Source organism: Capra hircus, chromosome 9 (assembly GCF_001704415.2).
Source record: "Capra hircus breed San Clemente chromosome 9, ASM170441v1, whole genome shotgun sequence".
NCBI classification, from domain to species: Eukaryota; Metazoa; Chordata; class Mammalia; order Artiodactyla; family Bovidae; genus Capra; species Capra hircus.
Window position 1 is genome coordinate 60,168,336 of NC_030816.1, and position 20,610 is coordinate 60,188,945.

Here is a 20,610-nt window from a genome sequence, read left to right on the forward strand (position 1 = left end):
AGACAGTCACAGCAACCAAAAGGAAACATGAAATGAGGCATTTAATTACTAGATGTTTCTTTTGATTATGACATGAATAAAGATGTTTCTTTTGATTATGATCATTTAATAAAAAGTGAACATTCTAAAAAAAAATAAAGGATTTTACCTTCCTTTAACCATCTTATGTGACCTTCACACTTTGTTCACTGATATATACAAAGGTAATTACCAAGTTAGTAAATGTGCTAATATTTACAAATTTATGTGAGGTTTTAAGTTATTCATAATCAAAATTTCTCAAATTCAAAACATCTAAAAAATCAATGCAAAGAACTAGGTTCATCTGTATTTTTAATGTATTAAAAACAAGTAAACAAATAATACCATGTAACTTCTACTGTGATCTAGGGTAACCTATTAATATAGTTGTCACATTATAGACTTATTCTCATACTATTGGTCAGTTAAAAGCGAATCCCGGTGCCCCTCCAAAATGCAAAAAAATTTTAATTTACATAAAACAACCCTTACTTCATAGTAACAGGCTGCACACAATTTTACTATGGCAAAAATCTAGACTTCAGGTTATAAGAAATATCAAACCAGTTAACAAATCACCATGCTTCTACTGACAGATATTACACCAGTTAAGATAATTAGCTCCTTTCTCATGTAGCCTAAGTTATAAATTTAACCTCAAATTCTAAACATTTAAAATTAAAGATCTGGCTATGAAATGAAAGAGTAGTAGAATTATAATACTTAGGATTTTAAGTAAAACTAAATTATATTCAAAAAATGCTATAAGCATAGGAGGGATTTTTTTTGACATTGTCTGGCTATTGATTTCCATCTCCCAACCCTTTAGTTAAAAAAAAACAACACCAATAATTAAAAAGATCCTCAAGAAACTAACAAGAAGCAAAAAATGTTTTGTCTTGCTTTTATCTAATTTTATTTCCCTTATATTCTGTCAGTTGCAAAAATAAGCAGGGAAATGATCAAAAAATAGGCTTTAACAGACTGTAGAGAAGACAGCCAATCAGCTCAAAAAATTCACAAACTGCAAAATCATTTGATAACAATCAAGAATTATTGTAACATGTAAAAATTTCTGCCCATTTTTCTTAAAAGCTCAATCAAAATCAAAGCCTCTTTTAAAGCATTAACTGTAAAACTAAAAGAGAACAAGTAAAAGCATACCTTTTGCTGTCTTTCCTGTAGATATTGCTCCCTCACTCCTGACTTTCAAATTCTGCACTTTATCCTGCTCCAGAACCACTGACAAAGCCTTCTGCACATCAAACTTGTTCTTCAGAACTGCTTCAATCAATATGTCATCTGGCACAGCATCTCCAAGTACCTCTCTCATGTGATCAAGGCATGAATAAAGACGAGCTAGAAGAGACAGCAATAAGTAAAAGGTATACTCAGTAGTGTCATGAAGGATCCCTGAATCTTCAAAACTGAAACAAAGGATTTGAAATTACAGTAGGATGTTCATTTCTTATAATTTGCCTTGGCAAAAATTACAATGATGATATTTTTATCCACAATATACCTAGCTTCCCTGCTTAGAGGAACAATTTCAATAACCACTATAATAAATGTCTCCAAAGTTAATACTGATTAACGCTTGAAAAAAGTGTCAATTGTGAATCTGCCTGCAAGACCCCCTGGAGGAGTGCATAGCAACTCACTCCAGTATTCTTGCCTGGAAAACCCCATGGACAGAGAAGCATGGCAGGCTACAGTCCATAGGTATCAGAGTCAAACATGACAGAAGCAACTGAGTATGTACCCACACACACACAAAGTCTATTTCAGTCAATGAGGATGATGAGGTCCATACTGATGATTTCTTACTTGTGTAGAAAGCGTTAATTTTGAAAATATTTCTAACTTACTAGTGAATGGACAAGATAACCTGATACAAAAATGCCATAAAAATTAGGAAATCCAGTAGATTAACAAGTAAAATGAACATTTATTTTAAACACAAACATTTAAATCTGGGTGACTAAAATCTTTAAGGATGTTTATTTTCTAATGACTATTTTATAAAAAGTAATTACTAATAATATTCATTAATAATGGAAGTTCCATGAGAGCAAAGGCTTTATATCCCTAGATCTTAAAATAGTATGTGAGACTACTGAATAAAAATGCATGAACATATTAACTTTTATTTGTATAGCAGGTGACAATTTTACTTTACACACACACACACATCTTCTGTAATCCTCACAGTAACTCTATGACTTAGATATATCAAACTACAAGTCATAAAGAGGACTGAAAATTATGGCACTACTTAGTTTAGCAGTAATCAAAATAAAACTCAAGTTTTCAGATTCCCTAATCCATGAAATCAGTCCACAGAATGCATTTTACATTACATTTTACATGCTTACATACTGAACAAGGAATCTACTGGCAATATCCTTTTTTCCCCCAAGTATATAATACTTTCTCCATTGCTCTTTTTTAATTATTAAAAGTAAATTCTTCAAATATTTGGGTAATTCTGCTTTGCTTTAGTCCAAAATTAATTTTAGGCTAATAAGCTAAACTTGAAAAATTATACCTATTTCATAAAAACATGAATTAATAAAACTGGAACAGAATACTTAGTATATAGCTAGCATCATGGTCTATTCTAATTAATTATAGCAACTGTTGTCCACACATACACAAAGGGTAGAGATATGAAGTCAGGCTATGTTGGTTCATATCCAAATGCCACTTACTAAGCAGTACAACTACCCCCAAGTGACTTGGTGTCTCATTTTCCTCCCCTATAAAATGAGGACAATAGCTGGCCTATCTCATAAGGCTGTCATGAAGATTAAATATGCTAATACATGAACAGCACTTAGAACAGGACCCAGAAAGCAATTAGTAGAGGCTAGTTACAATCACTACTATTGTTACCATGCAATTTTTTTCATGCAATTATTAATACTTACACATGTCAGGTGGGAATGATTAACTTTCATTCTCAAACATAACTCTGAATTTCATACCTCCTTAATCATTCTGAGGCACAGCAGAGAAAGTATAAGACTTCTACTTTATTCCTACCTTCTCTCCCCCTACAATGACAACTGTACGCACTCTTTGAAAATATAATCAAAACTATGGAGGAGTTTATACAGCAGTTCGTCTATGAACTTTTATCCCACTTGTCAAATGTATCTGCAAAGTTGATATAGAAATTTTTAAATTCTCTGTTGTTTCCCTTTCTGCTTTGTCTGTCTGTGCTTTCTCTCTATTTTTCTTGGTTTGGGTAGCAGCTGACATACATTGTACCGATTTATGGGAAGATCAACTCTCAGATTTATATACTTCCCTCCTTCCTGTTTTCAAATTGTTATAAATTTTCAATTTAAAAATATTCATAGAACAAAGCCAGAGAAAGAGTACACTCCAGAGAAGGAGCAAACAAGCTGAGCCCTGCTCAGCACCAACAGTTAGCACTACTTTTATATCTGGTGATTTTGGTTCTACAACACTATTCATCAACCTATGACTGGAGCAGTATGTCTGAAACTATGTCACATTTGAAATTTATTTATAAAAAAACAAAAGCCAAAATATAAAATATCTTTGTTAAAATATTTAAGAGAACTAAAAAGAAGCAAACTCAGAACCAAAGCCATTACCATTTACAAGTTCTATCTTGAAATTTAATTTACATGACTGTGACCAATCAGGATATTTGTATAGTGTTACTCTGAACTTATTATTATTTTTAATCAACACTAATGTTTTGGAACCTAACATTTTGCAAGGAAATGAGCTTCTGTAATCTAACCATAAGCTCTACATACAGCTTATAAAGCAATAAATACTGATAAAAGAAAACGAATCACGGAAGTTTCTCTCCTAAGGAGATTTCAATCAAATTCCAGTTACTGAATAACCGCCACACAATCAATTTTTCAACCATATAGTTAACCATATAGTCTTCACAAAATATAATTAACAAAATGTAAATTTTCCTTGAAGATACAAGATATAATGGTAGTTCATACCATTACTACCCATGATTAATATTACGAACAATAAAACTGATAAATAACATTGGTAAATTTCAGTAAATTATTAACCATTTTCAGATAAGAAACAGACTAATTCTTACTATACCTTGATCAATTCCACTTAGCTGATGATTCACAAGAGAACTGGAGAATTCTTTCAAATCTTCATAATCATATTCTTCTACGGGTTCAACAGCTAAAGGTTTGTCACGTCGTGAGTAAATAAACTGAGCAGCTAGAATATAAAATGATGGAAGAATGCTGTGCTATAACCATTTCCCATTAACCTTTTTTTTAACAATAGAAAGTAAAAATTAAAGATTCTGACCTCCTACCTAAAGTCATTTGCCCACAGTGATAATAATGGATGAAAAGAGAAAAAAACTAAGACAAAACATATCGTACCCCAAATTCTGCCCAAATGTCCTTACTAACCATTTGCTAATCTCTTCTAATTGTCTTCATTTTTTTCTCCTATCTCATAAACACTGAACTTACTTTCTCCACAGTTCTCAAAAATTATCTTTCCTAATATCTCATGCTTGCCTACTACTCTAGCTTCCCTGAAATTTTCTTTTCTATGGCACAAATATTTTAAAACTCATATCAAATTTGCTCATTTGCATAATTAAGAATACTAAAAACAGACTAGTTCAAGTTTCACTTTCCAGCAGTCCATGGGGTCGTGAAGAATCTGACATGACTGAGCGACTTCACTTTCACTTTTCTCTTTCATGCACTGGAGAAGGAAATGGCAAGCCACTCCAGTGTTCTTGCCTGGAGAATCCCAGGGACGGGGGAGCCTGGTGGGCTGCCGTCTATGAGGTCGTACAGAGTCTAACTTTCAGACAGAAGTCTGTGCTACTCTGCATACTGGCAGTGTCATTACTCAACACATAACTGCACATTATATATTTCATTAAGAGGAAGAAAGACAAAATATCAAAGTGATAACATATGTTTGAATATCATACACAAAAATACAAGTGACCAAAGGAGAAAACATCAACCATGCCCAAAGTGTTCACTCTTTCACATCAACTGGATGCCCACTGAACTCAATTCTTCAAGAGTGTGTTCACAATTGTGAAGGAATAAAATTAAAGTATTAAGTTTAAGAAGGATAAAAACATCAATACAGTATTCTGAAGGGAAGGTGTCATCAGAGATTTTATATTATTTAGCTTTCTGGAAAAGCACATAACATGCATCTCTATTGCTCAGCATTCCCACATTTGACTTCTGGGCATGTTTTCAGGAAAGCACTACCCATAAATGTAAGGGAATCTAACTACATTCAAAATTTATAGATAATGTGTATATAGACAATAGAAAATACTATGGCTTAGTGTAACACCTACACTCAGAAAGCTATGGTGTAAGTGCTATTTATTCATAGTATAAATCAACAATGGCCTTGCAGATTAGCAGGAAAGGCAAAAAAAGAAAAGGTAGTGACATATTTTAAAAAGCCAAATGAGTAGTACAGATGACAAGTGCGACAGAAGCACAAAAGATTAACTGATCACTAAAGACTGGAGCACTTACAGTAAAGAAGGCAAGAACAGAATAAGAGAAATACAGAGCAGCTGGGAGAATTTAACCTATTCTGCTATAATGCATGTTTCCTTAACATATACTAGTTTATACCAAATGGTCAACAGGGGAATGATGAGGGTGTAACATTCAAGATGCTTTGGTTCATGAGATTCTCCCCACCCTCAACACTTTGTAAAGCAAATACAAAGTTCAACCACAGAGCATTATACTGTAATTGGAATTGTACTGTAAAGTTAGATAGCCCCACACTTGTCCTCTTGGCTCAGTTTGGCTGCGTCCCATTCTGTGCTTGCTTCCTGCCTTGGCTCTCTAAGACCTGTCAGCATTTTGCCTTTGCAACATTATTCATTAGTTTCAACTCTTCCTACAAGTTTATCAAGCTTTCACCTTGCAAACATGTAACAAAATGTAAACATTTATCAAAAATATTTTGTTAAATGTAAAAAAATACATTTTGTTAAATTTAAACATTTAACAAAAACATTTCCTTGAATGTAACTTTATTTGGAAATTAACATAACTTTCTAAACATGTAAGTATTTTCATTAGATGATTTTTGGTTTTATTAGTACTTTATAGGCTGAGTGATCTGTCATGACCCCGTTCTTTCCCACAGGCTTTGTTATCTTTTAGTATACACATTTGAGGACTGCAGTTTTTCAAGAATGCATATATTATGCTGTATACATATCACCATTTCCCCCATCCTCCACAAGTAAAATACAATACTGCCATTATAAAGTCAGCATGCTTAAATGGTAGGAAAAATATCCTATTTCACAGATTTTCTAAGATAATCACTGTTTCACATAAAAATATCTCAGAATGAGGGATGTCTTACAATCAAGTGGTATCTTAGTATTACATAAAACTTAGATTGACAGCTGATTTTTTAAGTGATATGTAAAATAACAGTATGTCTTACAATCCATGGCTTTTTAGATACAATAAAATGTGGTAGTATTAAAAAAATGTAAACCAGGCCATTTTGTGCTCGATGATTTTCAAATTACTTTCCTGGCTGTAAACTGTATTCAGTTTAACCTAAAGGTAACAAATATACTTTCCTCAACTTCCTCTCATAGCTCTGAACTGTAAGGAAAAACCTAAGACAAATCAAAAATTAAGTGAGAGAAGAAGTCAGATACTTCCATCTGCAATTTTCACTTAGAAAATATTGACAAAGAAAATGGAAGTTGTCAAAATCCAGGCTTCCACTCTACCTCCAAGGAGCTATTCTTCCTGGAAGGTTTTCCTACACTCTCCCAAACATAAATCCAACTCAGAAATCTATACTGTGGCCACTGTTTTAGAAGCAAATGATGGCTCGATTTGTTGAAGAGTGGGGAAAGAGAGTGGGCAGGAAAATTCCCCAGGGACAGTAGCTACCAGGAAAAAAGAAGCATCCAGACCTCTGAAATTGAAATGAGAGTCAAAAGGCAAAAAAAAAAAAAAAAAAAAAAACTGAAATAAAAGCAATGGAGAGAAAAGGATAAATATAAAATGCTCTTCTATTCTAAAAACTTAAATCACAAACTTTGACAGAAACGCTTTCTGAAAGATTGAACACCATAATGACTTGCAAATTTTTCAAGTATTCTGATAAACGTAAAAATTCAGAGAATTCAAAACCTTGACTCCTGTAACTGCCTAACACTATTTCCTAAATATAAAATAAAACTCATGTGAGGCACTCATTAAAGATATAGCTTTCTAGGCTTCTTCCCTGGAGATTCTGGTTAAGTGGTGCTAGAATGGGGCAGGGAATCTGCAGTTTTATAATACAATTACTCAGCTGATTGGTATCATCAGAGAAAGTAAGCAGCAGCCTACCAGTCTCCCCTTTCATCCAAATGTAGTCCACTTTGCTCACTGTCATCAGTTAATTTCCTAAAACGTGACCCCTTAACTCAAAAACCTTCAATAAACTGACATTCACAACTAAAATTAAAACCAGCCTTCCACAATCTGGCTATTTCCTTTCCAAGCCCGCTTTGCGCTCCAACTGCATCCACCTGTGAGTCTTCCCAAACACGCCTCACTTAAGAGATTGCTGCTCAAGCACTGTTGCTCCTTGCTCTAGGATGCCACTCTTACTCCCAAATTCACCAGTTCCAATTCCATCTCCTTCCAGAAACCTTTCCCGCCTTCTTCAGGCAGGACTATCTCCTTACCCACCATATTATCATTTTAAGGGAATTTTTAACAAGCTTCTTTACAAGTGAAAGTGAAAGTGAAGTCGCTCAGTCGTCTCCGACTCTTTGCGACCCCGTGGACTGTAGCCCACCAGGCTCCTCCATCCATGGGATTCTCCAGGCAAGAATATTGGAGTGGGGTGCCATTTCCTTCTCCATCTTTACAAGTTAACTGATGCTCACTAAAGGTTCTGAGTTGGAATGGACTGAATAAGGATATCTACTGTTAAAGTAATCATACAAGGAGGTCATGAGACTGAAGTGGCTCTAATGCCTTGGCTGCAAAGGGAAAACCAATTCCAAGGCCTCAGGATTAAGAGCATCCAATCACAAAAAGCCAATTATTCTCTCACAAATAATGTGTTTTAAGCAGTAAGCCAATCAAATAATTTCCTCGTTTTGCTTCATGTCTTCTCTATAAAAACCCTGCCCCAACTTCTGTTGATGGAGTGCTCCTAACCAATTCCCATTTGGAGCTGATTCAAATTGATGTTTGCTCAAATAAACTCTGAAAAAAAAATGTTGGTATCTTTTAACACTTCTAATTATATTAGTTGAAACAAGACTAAAAACTGTAAAGTTCTACTTAGAGGATCTTTTTGCTATCCCTTTTTTGCTATCTTTTTGCAGCTCCCTAATGTGTTGGGACTGTGAAGAAAGCTGAGCGCCAAAGAACTGATGCTTTTGAACTGTGGTGTTGGAGAAGACTCTTGAGAGTCCCTTGGACTGCAAGGAGATCCAACCAGTCCATTCTGAAGGAGATCAGCCCTGGGACTTCTTTGGAAGGAATGATGCTAAAGCTGAAACTCCAGTACTTTGGCCACCTCATGCGAAGAGTTGACTCATTGGAAAAGACTGATGCTGGGAGGGTTTGGGGGCAGGAGGAGAAGGGGACGACAGAGGATGAGATGGCGGATGGCATCACTGACTCGATGGACGTGAGTCTGAGTGAACTCCGGGAGTTGGTGATGGACAGGGAGGCCTGGCGTGCTGCAATTCATGGGGTCACAATGAGTCGGACACGACTGAGTGACTGAACTGAACTGAACTGAAGTTAGATATTCAGCATCAAAGCAATATTCAGTCAACCTTTTTAAAGAAAAAAAAAAGTTATAACATTTAGAAATCACCTTACCATCAAGAAAACTGTATTTATTTTAAAAATATATGATAAATTTTAGAGAAACTACTATTAATTGATAAAGTCATTCAATTCCCAGAATTCATTAGACCATGAATACAATCATTTCTTCAGTGAATGACATTAGCTGCTTCTTTAAGAACAGAAAGTATCCTTCTAAAACTATTCCTTTTTTAATTGAAAATTCCTGGGACGAATACACCACTAAAGAGGAATATTAATTGTCTTATCTGATATTACTGATTTAATTTAGTAAAATTTAGAAAATTTAAAAAACCTAAACCATGCGCTTTTGTTAAAAATACCAGTTTGTCACAGAAGAAAGTCAAAACTATTTAACTATCTCCTGCTCTAATAAAGCCGATTTCACTTCCTGGAGCATACAAAAGTAACTCTCAAATAGTCAGACTGTCCTGAATATGAACCATACACAATACACATATCAAGAGCTGTGAGAGATAAGGGATAAACTATGACCTCAAGAAAGGTAGGTCACAAAAGCAAATCTCAGAACCTTCAGAATGCCTGATCCTTGTGTACTGATGGCTCATTACTCAAGATTAAGCATGATTTAGTTAAACAACCCTAGATAAATGAATGCATTAATCTGCAATATGAAGATGTTTTTCAGTAGTCTCTCCCTCCATGAAGCTTTCCTGTGCAAGTCATAGCCAACCAACTTCCAAGTCCAGTAGTCTTTAGCTCCTGTAATTATCTCTTGAATCTATTTCCAGATCCACTGCTATCACCTCTATCCTAAACAAAGTTTTCAAAGCAGTACCTGTGCCCCACTGAATATGAGATGGGGCCAAGAATTACTTTTCTAACAAATTCTCAAGTGGTACAAATAGCACATGGACCACATTTTGAGAACACTGTCCTGAGATATTTCTTCTGGATTAGTATTATAGTCTCCTAACTAACTATTCTAAGTACATCCACTCAGGTCTGTAAGTGCGTATATTAATCCAGTCTATACTGCATATATTTAAAAAAAAAAACCCACCTCAAATCTAATTACCACACCCATATTACCATCAGTCTCATGAACATGCCATGACCTTTACTTCATCCATAGTACTAACTAGTGCTACCAGACACTACTTCAGCACCTAGTCAACTGATTATGATGAACTGTCGGCACCCCAAAAGGTTAATCCACAGAGTTGGGTTTTTTAACACACTGCAAATGACAAGTACTTGTGAGGCTCCTCAGAAAAACTGAAATTTCTTTCATCCCTAATCTCAACAAAATATGGCATTTTTGAATCACTGAATAATAAGCTTAAAAGAAATGCTGGTTAAGCCACCTCTCCACTTCTAAGCCAGTCTTCTTTGCTTTGTGACGCTGAGGTTGAAGTCTCTGCAAAGCACATTTCTTCAGACAGCTGGTTCCCTTTCAGGATCAGCCAACAGGGAGATAATAAAAGGAGACTAGGCCAGAAGAGGAACACACATGTTCCTTTCCTTTTTGCTTCTTCTCTAGTTACCATCACCCCAGCAACATTTCATCTTGCCAAAATCATCTGTTCCAGTAATCATAATCATTATCAGTTTTTCCAAAACTCCCAGAACCAACTTCAACCATGACCAGACTGCTGGATAGAATGCCCTCTTTAAAAGGCTGAACCTCAGGTTCCCAGTGTCCCTACAGAGATACTAGTACCAACCACGCAACATTCCCCTTCTCAGGTCTGAGCCCCAGCTCCAACAGTCCCTTCTCTTAACTTCAATATAGCAAAGCAACAAGGCAGAATCTTCCTTTAACACCCCTAGGTCCAAGCTCCAAGGAGCCCCCCACAACGTTCTAAAAGGTTAGCTCCAACCCTGTCTGCCGACTCCCCTAGGAACTAGAAATGATAAATGCTTCCTGAAGTTAATACCTCCTTGATATTTTGGTTTGCACTTTGTGTTCTCTAATACCTAGTTAACTTTTTATATTAAAATCTCTCTGGCAAAATAACCAGTGCAATTTCTATCTCCTAACAAAATCATGACTGATAACGGTGTAACATCAAAGAAAGAGAGGAAGGGCTCTGATTAGTCAGCCTAAAAGAGCAGAGTACCTATAAAGAGCTAGATGCATTACAGAGTAATAAGTAACAGGACAAAAGATGTAAGGCAGAGTAGGGGTGCTAAGACAACTTCCAAGGCCCCTATGCCTCTATAAAAAAGAAGAAATTCTAAAAAGTCAGAAGGGACATATTTAGTCTTCAGAAACTATGAAGAGGCTTAAAGCAGGGAAAGGTTTACAAGACAGTTCAACAGACTATAAGGTATTAAAGACAAGGCAGACTGATGGAAATTTAAATTACTACATTAAACCTTCAACTTGTGGAAAATGAGTTCCATGAGTTTATCTATGCTGTTCCTAACTATATTTAATTGGACCCACTTTTATGGCATAGTAAAATTCAGCAGAGCATTTTAACCAGTTGTTTATAGAGTAGGATAAAATTTGAAGATAAATGCACTGTTAGGAGGATTAGTAAGAAAAAGGTCTGGATCAAAGACACTGTCTCTGCCGCCAACACAGGAAATGTTTTCATTATATGATTGCAAAGAAGTTTTTCATCAAGAGACAAAAGGTGCAGCTCTGATGCGGAATCCTACAGGAATTTGAACTCTAAATCACTTTGCGGCTCAATCACAAGTTTGAACTATGCACTGGATTTATTTACAGTAGATAAAATACTGTATGAAGGGAAGTCTATACATAACTTCAGTGTTTTAATATTCAAGATTCTCCTGGATATAAAACTAACTGCTTTCTGTCTTTAGAAGTTTAGATTTTCATTACTGACTAAATTATCATTTTAGTCAATTTAGATTACTTGCATACTGCAAAGAATACTGGAAAACCATAGTTTTAAGAGTTTTCCTCAAATTGTATAAAGTTAAATGAAGGAATCAAAACTAAATTCTATTCATAAGTAATGAAATTATTTTATATACCTTTAAAGTTAACAATATGCTATTTAGGTTGGTCATAACTTTCCCTCCAAGGAGTGTCTACTAATTTCATGGCTGCAATCACCATCTGCAGTGATTTTGGAGCCCCACAAAATAAAGTCTGACACTGTTTCCACTGTTTCCCCATCTGTTTCCCATGAAGTGATGGGACCAGATGCCATGATCTTCATTTTCTGAATGCTGAGCTTTAAGCCAACTTTTTCACTCTCCTCTTTCACTTTCATCAAGAGGCTTTTTAGTTCCTCTTCACTTTCTGCCATAAGGGTGGTGTCATCTGCATATCTGAGGTTATCGAGATTTCCTCCTGGCAATCTTGATTCCAGCTCGTGCTTCTTCCAGCCCACGTTTCTCATGATGTACTCTGCATATAAGTTAAATAAGCACGGTGACAATATACAGCCTTGACATACTCCTTTTCCTATTTGGAACCAGTTTGTTGTTTCATGTCCAGTTCTAACTGTTGCTTCCTGACCTGCATACAGGTTTCTCAAGAGGCAGGTCAGGTGGTCTGGTATTCCTATCTCTTTCAGAATTTTCCACAGTTTATTATGATCCACACAGTCAAAGGCTTTGGCATAGTCAATAAAGCAGAAATAGATGTTTTTCTGGAACTCTCTTGCTTTTTCCATGATCCAGCGGATGTTGGCAATTTGATCTCTGGTTCCTCTGCCTTTTCTAAAACCAGCTTGAACATCTGGAAGTTCACGGTTCACGTATTGCTGAAGCCTGGCGTGGAGAATTTTGAGCATTACTTTACTAGCATGTGAGATGAGTGCAATTGTGCGGTAGTTTGAGCATTCTTTGGCATTGCCTTTCTTCGGGATTGGAATGAAAACTGACCTTTTCCAGTCCTGTGGCCACTGCTGAATTTTCCAAATTTGCTGGCATACTGAGTGCAGCACTTTCACATCATCATCTTTCAGAATTTGAAATAGCTCCACTGGAATTCCATCACTTCCACTAGCTTTGTTCATAGTGATGCTTCCTAAGGCCCACTTGACTTCACATTCCAGGATGTCTGGCTCTAGATGAGTGATCACACCATCGTGATTATCTTGGTCGTGAAGATCTTTTTTGTACAGTTCTTCTGTGTTTTCTTGCCACCTCTTCTTAATATCTTCTGCTTCTGTTCGGTCCAGACCATTTCTGTCCTTTATCAAGCCCATCTTTGCATGAAATGTTCCCTTGGGATCTCTAATTTTCTTAAAGAGATCTCTAGTCTTTCTCATTGTGTTGTTTTCCTCTATTTCTTTGGATTGATCGCTGAGGAAGGCTTTCTCATCTCTCGTTGCTATTCTTTGGAACTCTGCATTCGGATGCTTTTATCTTTCCTTCTTCCTTTGCTTTTTGCTTCTCTTCTTTTCACAGCTATTTGTAAGGCCTCCCCAGACAGCCATTTTGCCTTTTTGCATTTCTTTTACTTGGGGATGGTCTTGATCTCTGTCTCCTGTACAATGTCACAAACTTCCGTCCATAGTTCATCAGGCACTCTATCTATCAGATCTAGTCCCTTAAATCTATTTCTCACTTCTACTGCATAATCACAAGGAACTTGATTTAGGTCATACCTGAGTGGTCTAGTGGTTTTCCCTACTTTCTTCAATTTAAGTCTGAATTTGGCAATAAGGGGTTCATGATCTGAGCCACAGTCAGCTCCTGGTTTTGTTTTTGCTGACTGTATAGAGCTTCTCCATCACTGGCTGCAAAGAATATAATCAATTTGATTTCGGTGTTGACCATCTGGTGATGTCCATGTGTAGAGTCTTCTCTTGTGTTTTTGGAAGAGGGTGTTTACTATGACCAGTGTGTTCTCTTTGCAAAACTCTATTAGCCTTTGCCCTGCTTCATTCCATATTCCATGAAATTAAAAGATGCTTACTCCTCGGAAGGAAAGTTATGACCAACCTAGACAGCATATTAAAAAGCAGAGACATTACTTTACCAACAAAGGTCCATCTAGTCAAGGCTATGGTTTTCCAGTGGTCATGTATGGATGTGAGAGTTGGACTGTGAAGAAAGCTGAGCACTGAAAAACTGATGCTTTTGAACTGTGGTATTGGAGAAGACTCTTGAGAGTCCCTTGGACTGCAAGGAGATCCAACCAGTCAATTCTAAAGGAGATCAGTCCTGGCTGTTCATTGGAAGGACTGATGCTAAAGCTGAAACTGCAATACTTTGGCCACCTCATGCAAAGAGTTGATTCACTGGCAAAGACCCTGATGCTGGGAGCGATTGGGGGAAGGAGAGCAAGGGGATTACAGGGGATGAGATGGCTGGATGGTATCACCGACCCGACGGACATGAATTTGAGTGAACTCCGGGAGGTGGTGATGGACAGGGAGGCCTGGCGTGCTGCAATTCAGGGGGTGGCAAAGAGTCGGACACGACCGAACAACTTAACTGAACCCTAAGTTAACAAACAATTATCTTTCTAAATGGCACATATTATAGTCTTCTGGAACACACTAGTTCTAGAATGACAATAATACCTACTTAACATCTTTAAATACTCAAATAATAATCAATTTTTTTTTAAACTCACCTGTTGATGGCGAAATACAATAATCATCCTCTACAGACTGGCCATAGAGGTCATCATCTTCAAAATCTAAAATAAAAATATAAGAGATAAAATATTTACAAGTTTGTTTTCTATTCTTGGTTATTAATGAGGAAGCATCTGAACTCTCTCCAAAATAAAATTACTGTTCACCTAAATTAAAGGAACTTACAATGTCTACTTTTCAAAAAACAATTCCAAAAATTGTATCAAAAGTAGGTATTTACTGACTTTACATATTTAAAAGACATACATGTTTTCAGATTTTTAATTGACAAAAATCTGAAATAACTAAACCATCCATTTTTCTCACCAAGTTCCTGCTCTAAGCAGAGCATTTATTTTTGATACAACTGACTAATGCAGGATATACAATCAGACCACAAGGCAGTTTCTCTTCATGTAAAGCTAGGCAATGTACAAAACCCAGCTTATCCTAAACTCCTCTCTGCTCTAGCTAATTGGTCTTTTTTCCTACTGATTATAATATGGTCTTTCCCTAGATTTTCCTAAAGCTGTTTCCTTCTCCCAGTTAAGGTTCCAGTTCAAACATCATCCATTTGTAGAAGTCTTCCCTGACCACTCTGGGTAAAGCAGCAAGCCTCTCCCCTACTGCTTTTATTCTCTAGCACTCTCCTCTAATTGAATGTCTTCAAAGCACCATACCTGGTTCACTGCATGAGACTATAAGCTCCTTCAGGGCAAGACTCTCTAGACAACTACATGACACAGGTCTGACATAAATTAATACTTGCTTTATTATAAATTAATGAATCAAACAATCTATTCACTAAAAGTCCATAAGGAACATAAATATGTTTACATAAGTGTATTTAGTCACTCGACAAGTATTAACACTGTGACAGGGGTTATTAGAGACATTTGGGGTTCAAAAGTGAGTGACAGGTACATTCCCAGATCTCTACAAACCTAAAATGTAAGAGGAAGACAGACAAGAAACCGGGTGATTACAAAGCTATATAACAAGTGTTTGACACATGATAAAGAATGACTCTGGAACACACATAAGAACAACAAAAACAGAATTGGAAGCAGCGTGGCTAGGGAAAGATCCCCAGGAATATCATGCTGTGAACCAGTTCTGAAGGATAGTTAGCTAATTTCTGAGGGTACTCATGTAGCAGCAGCAAGAACTGCATGGTCAAAGGCTGAGACCAAATACTTATGACAAACAAAAATTACATAAATGTTATTATTCAACAAAAGCATGTAAATTCAACAAAATTAATAATTTATTAAATTATTAAACAATAACCACCATCCTGAATTAATAAAAATTATTAGCAAATAAATGAGAAGCCAGTCACAAAAAACTTGGATATTAAAGAAAACAATTTCCTTTTATATTGGGTCAGTTTTTTTTTTACACTGAAATGGACCCTGAAATTGTTACAATTACCAAAAGATAAAAAGAATCCTCTCGTATGATCTCTGTAAAGTGGTTCTTTTCCTCAACAATATTCTGGAGTATTTACTGCATAAAAAGCACTGTGCCAGCTACTGGAGTAAATATAAAGTATAGGCTTTGCCTTCCTGGGATTTTTATTAATTAATGGGTGAGACCAGAGATCTCTTCAAGAAAATTAGAGGTACCAAGGGAACTTTTCATGCAAAGATACGCACAATTAAGGACAGAAATGGTATGGACCTAACAGAAGCAGAAGATATTAAGAAGAGGTGGCAAGAATACACAGAATCACACAAAAAAGATCTTCCTGACCCAGATAATCACGATGGTGTGATCACTCACCTAGAGCCAGACATCCTGGAATGAAGTCAAGTGGGCCTTAGAAAGCATCACTATGAACAAAGCTAGTGGAGGTGATGGAATCGCAGTTGAGCTATTTCAAATCCTGAAAGATGATGCTGTGAAAGTGCTGCACTCAATATGCCAGCAAATTTGGAAAACTCAGCAGTGGCCATAGGACTGGAAAAGGTCAGTTTTCATTCCAATCCCAAAGAAGGGCAATGCCAAAGAATGTTCAAACTACCATACAACTGCACTCATCTCACATGCTAGCAAAGTAATGCTCAAGATTCTCCAAGTCAGGCTTCAACAGTAGGTGAACAGTGAACTTCCAGATGTTCATGCTGGATTGAGAGAAGGCAGAGGAACCAGAGATCAAAGTGCCAACATATGCTGGATCATAAAAAAAAGCAAGGGAATTCCAGAAAAACATCTATTTCTGCTTTATTGACTATTCCAAAACATTTGATGATGTATATCACAACAAACTGTGGAAAATTCTCAAAGCGATGAGAATACCTGACCACCTGACCTGCCTCCTGAGAAATCTGTATGCAAGTCAAGAAGCAACAGTTAGAACTGGACATGGAACAACAGACTGGTTTCAAATTGGGAAAGGAGTATGTCAAGGCTGTATATCATCACTCTGCTTATTTAACTTATATACAGGGTACATCATGCGAAATGCTGGGCTGGATATAGCACAAACTGGAATCAAGATTGCCAGGAGACACATCAAATAACCTCAGATATGCAGATGACACCACCCTTATGGCAGAAAGTGAAGAGGAACTAAAGAGCCTCTTGATGAAAGTAAAAGAGGAGAGTGAAAAAGCTGGCTTAAAACTCAACATTCAAAAAACTAAGATCAGGGCATCCGGTCCCATCACCTCGTGGCAAATAGATGGGAAAACAATGGAAACAATGAGAGATTTTATTTTCTTCAGCTCCAAAATCACTGCAGATGGTGACTGCAGCCATGAAATTAAAAGACTTGCTTGTTCCTTGTAAGAAAAGCTATGACCAACCTAGATAGCATATTAAAAAGCAGAGGCATTACTGTGCCAACAAGTCCATCTAGTCAAAGCTATGGTTTTTCCAGTAGTCATGTATGGATGTGAGAGTTGGACTGTGAAGAAAGCTGAGCACAGAAGAATTGATGCTTTTGAATTGTGGTGTTGGAGAAGACTCTTGAGAGTCCCTTGGACTGCAAGGAGCTCAAACCAGTCCATCCTAAAGGAAATCAGTCCTGAAACTCCAACCCTTTAGCCACCTGATTCACAGAACTAATTCACTGTAAAAGACCCTGATGCTGAGAAAGACTGAAGGCAGGAGGAGAAGGAAATGACATAGGATGAGATGGTTGCATGGCATCACCAACTTGATGGACATCAGTCTGAGCAAGCTCCAGGGGTTGGCGATGGACAGGGAAGCCTGGCGTGCTGCAGTCCATGGGGTCGCAAAGAGTTGGACACGACTGAGTGACTGAACTGACTGACTGAGGCAGTCATGTAAAGTACTACCCATATAACAGAGAAGAACAAAATCAAAGTTAAGTAGAGGAACCAATAAGTTTTGGAGCATAAAATCTCTGTAATGAAGTTACAGTACTTTTGAGAATTCTTAAATTATTATCTGAGAGAAGGGAAAGTTTAACAGGGAAGATGAGAAATAAACCAGACACTTAAAATAAGTAGAACTTTTACAAACAAAAAAGGGGATGAACTTCTGATGCTATAGGAACAGCTTGGTTATGATGTCAACAACTGTTCCAAATAATCTGACAACCTGACCACCTGATCTGGGGTCGCTAAGGTGAGAAGATATTTGGCACTCACTCCCTCCAGTCAAGCACCTCTCTTTCAGGATGCCTTCCTTCACAAAGAAGTTCTGCGGAACTCCTCCCATTCATTCTCAACAGTGTAATCACTTAAGTAGCTCCCACAGCACTTCATAAGCACACTCTATAGCATTTCATAATCATCCGCTACTTGTGTATTTTCCACTTTAGACTCTCTCAAACATCTTACTGTTGGTCCCCAAAACTCTTTAACAGTTCTCTAAGCACTCAGTTGATGTTGACTGAGGACACAATATCTATTAAAGAAATGAACAACTGTGATGACCTAGAGGGGTGGAATGGGGGGAAGGGAGAGAGGCTCAAGAGAGAGGGAATATATATAATAACTGATTGGCATTGTTGTACGATAGAAACCAACACAACAGTTCAGTTCAGTCGCTCAGTCGTGTCCGACTCTTTGCGATCCCATGAACCTCAGCATGCCAGGCCTCCCTGTCCATCACCGACTCCCGGAGTTCACCGAAACCCATGTCCATTGAGTCCGTGATACCATCCAACCATCTCATCCTCTGTCGTCCCCTTCTCCTCCTGCCCTCAATCTTTCCCAGCATCAGGGTCTTTTCAAATGAGTCAGCTCTTCACATCAGGTGGCCAAAGTATTGGAGTTTCAGCTTCAACATCAGTCCTTCCAATGAACACCCAGGACTGATCTCATATATAATGACTGATTGGCATTGTTGTACAATAAAAACCAACACAACACTGTAAAGCAATTTTTCACCAATTGAAAAAAAATTGTAAAAAGAAATGAATAAGTAGTAATTAGGCCTATTCATGTCTTTTACAACGTATTTGCAAAAATATCTCCCAGGCTAAAGTCATTTTTCAGGTAACAGTGCTCCACAGGCAATACTTAACATCCACTGCAATATTTAAAAAGACTTCTTAAGTGATCCCCAGGAACCTAACATGTGCCAGGTTGACTGGATCACTGTCTGGAAATGTAGCACAGGGTATTAGCTTCCCTCCACTATGATTAACATAGTGATGCTCTAAAATAATTTGCTGGGAACGCTAATAATGATCACCAATATACTAAGCATGCTTCACACGCTGTACTCAGCAAAGTGATTGACCTTTATTCGTATGCATTCCTTCATATTTATAATTTTAGCTTATATGATGCTAGGTGATGCTGGTAACTATCCACTGCCTAGAAATGTTTGTCCCAAACTAATTACGTTTTTAAACTCCTGGACAACATTCACATTTTTTTCCCCTTTATATCACTTTTAAAATCAGCATGTCCTTTCCAAAGCCCCCTTTCTTCTAATGCTACTTTTTCCCCCTAAAATACATTTATATTGAGCATGACCAACCAAGAATTAAATACACGTGTCAAAATCTGATCAACTTACTCTCTGGGCCTTTTTAATACGTATTTTCTTCTACCATCTCCTAAGTTTTCAGTTTAATTTGAAAAGCATAGAAAATAAGTTAGCTAACTCAAGCCAGATTCTGCACTAAGTGTATATGAACACACACACAAGATTTACCAAGTAAATCTAACAGTTACAGCAGAACAGCTGAATATAAGCATTAAGTCAATCAGGGTTCTACAAATACAGTCTCATGGGCACTTGTGAAAGAAGGGTCGAGAGGAGCTACATAAAGCCATGTAACCGACCTGGGAGAAAACAATGGGAATGGTGATAATGCTTACGTGTGTTAGTATCACCGAATCCCAGCCTCTTCAAATGTCCTTCCCAAATGAGGCCCAGCAGCACTTCCCCTGCCCCAAATAAAATCAATCCCAGAGGACAAAAATCACTACTTAAAACAACGCATGTAACAACGCCATTCGCTAGCACTAAGAAGTCCTGTGACGTTCCCCAAATAAGCCTCCTCTGAACTCCAGCCTGGCACCACTGACCAGAAACTAACATATGGAAAGTGGTGCCAACCGTCTGCGAGCCCGGCTGGGACGGTGAAGATAACGTCCTGGCATGATCCTGCCACTTACCTTCATCGTAGTTATAGCCTCGGACATTCCGATGCCGGGCCATGACAGCGGAGAGGGCGTTTGCCAAAGCCCCTTACAAACTACCGGCTCAGACACTGGTAACACGCCAACTGCGGCCCGAAATACACCTATACGCCATCTTGACTCCCCACAGGCCTCAGCCCCTGCGCATGCGCGGCGTCTTATCTGAGTACGGCAACCTCTCAGGGTCAGCCGCCTCCCGGAGGACGCGTGCGTACTACTGGAACTCAAGGGAGGGGCGGCTTTCGGCGTGGCCCCGCCCACAGACAGCTTGATTGACGGGACTTTCGAAAGAGAAGAATTCCACCACGTATAGGTTGTTGTTTCCAACCGAGTATTTCGCCCGGGATTCTTTCACCTACACCAGAGTTCCCAATTATTTTCCAAATTTGGCTTCTGATAATCCAGTGAAAAATGACTGTGTGCTCAATAAGAGCAGGAACCTTGTCTTATCCAACTTTCATCTTTGGGGCCTATTTAGGCTCTGATAGGAGTGAACAAACTTTAGGTTTGGTATAAGAATTAGTTAAAATTTTAAAGACG

At 37.6% G+C, this 20,610-nt stretch overlaps 1 protein-coding gene across 3 annotated transcripts in view; it reads right to left on the reverse strand.

Annotated features, from left to right (window-relative positions):
• HBS1L (HBS1 like translational GTPase) overlaps positions 1 to 20,268 on the reverse strand; it is an 87,356-nt gene extending 67,088 nt beyond the window's left edge. The window contains exons 1-4 of one of the 3 annotated variants that reach the window (XM_005684790.3): positions 20,047 to 20,221; positions 14,437 to 14,502; positions 4,132 to 4,260; positions 1,186 to 1,380 (exon numbers count right to left, since the gene is read on the reverse strand). In XM_005684790.3, coding sequence (XP_005684847.1) covers positions 1,186 to 1,380; positions 4,132 to 4,260; positions 14,437 to 14,502; positions 20,047 to 20,089 — 433 coding nt within the window. In that variant the 5' untranslated portion in view covers positions 20,090 to 20,221. Of the gene's footprint in view, positions 1 to 1,185; positions 1,381 to 4,131; positions 4,261 to 14,436; positions 14,503 to 20,046 lie in introns of all 3 variants that reach the window. The other 2 variants (XM_005684789.3, XM_005684792.3) reach the window with 2 other exon arrangements.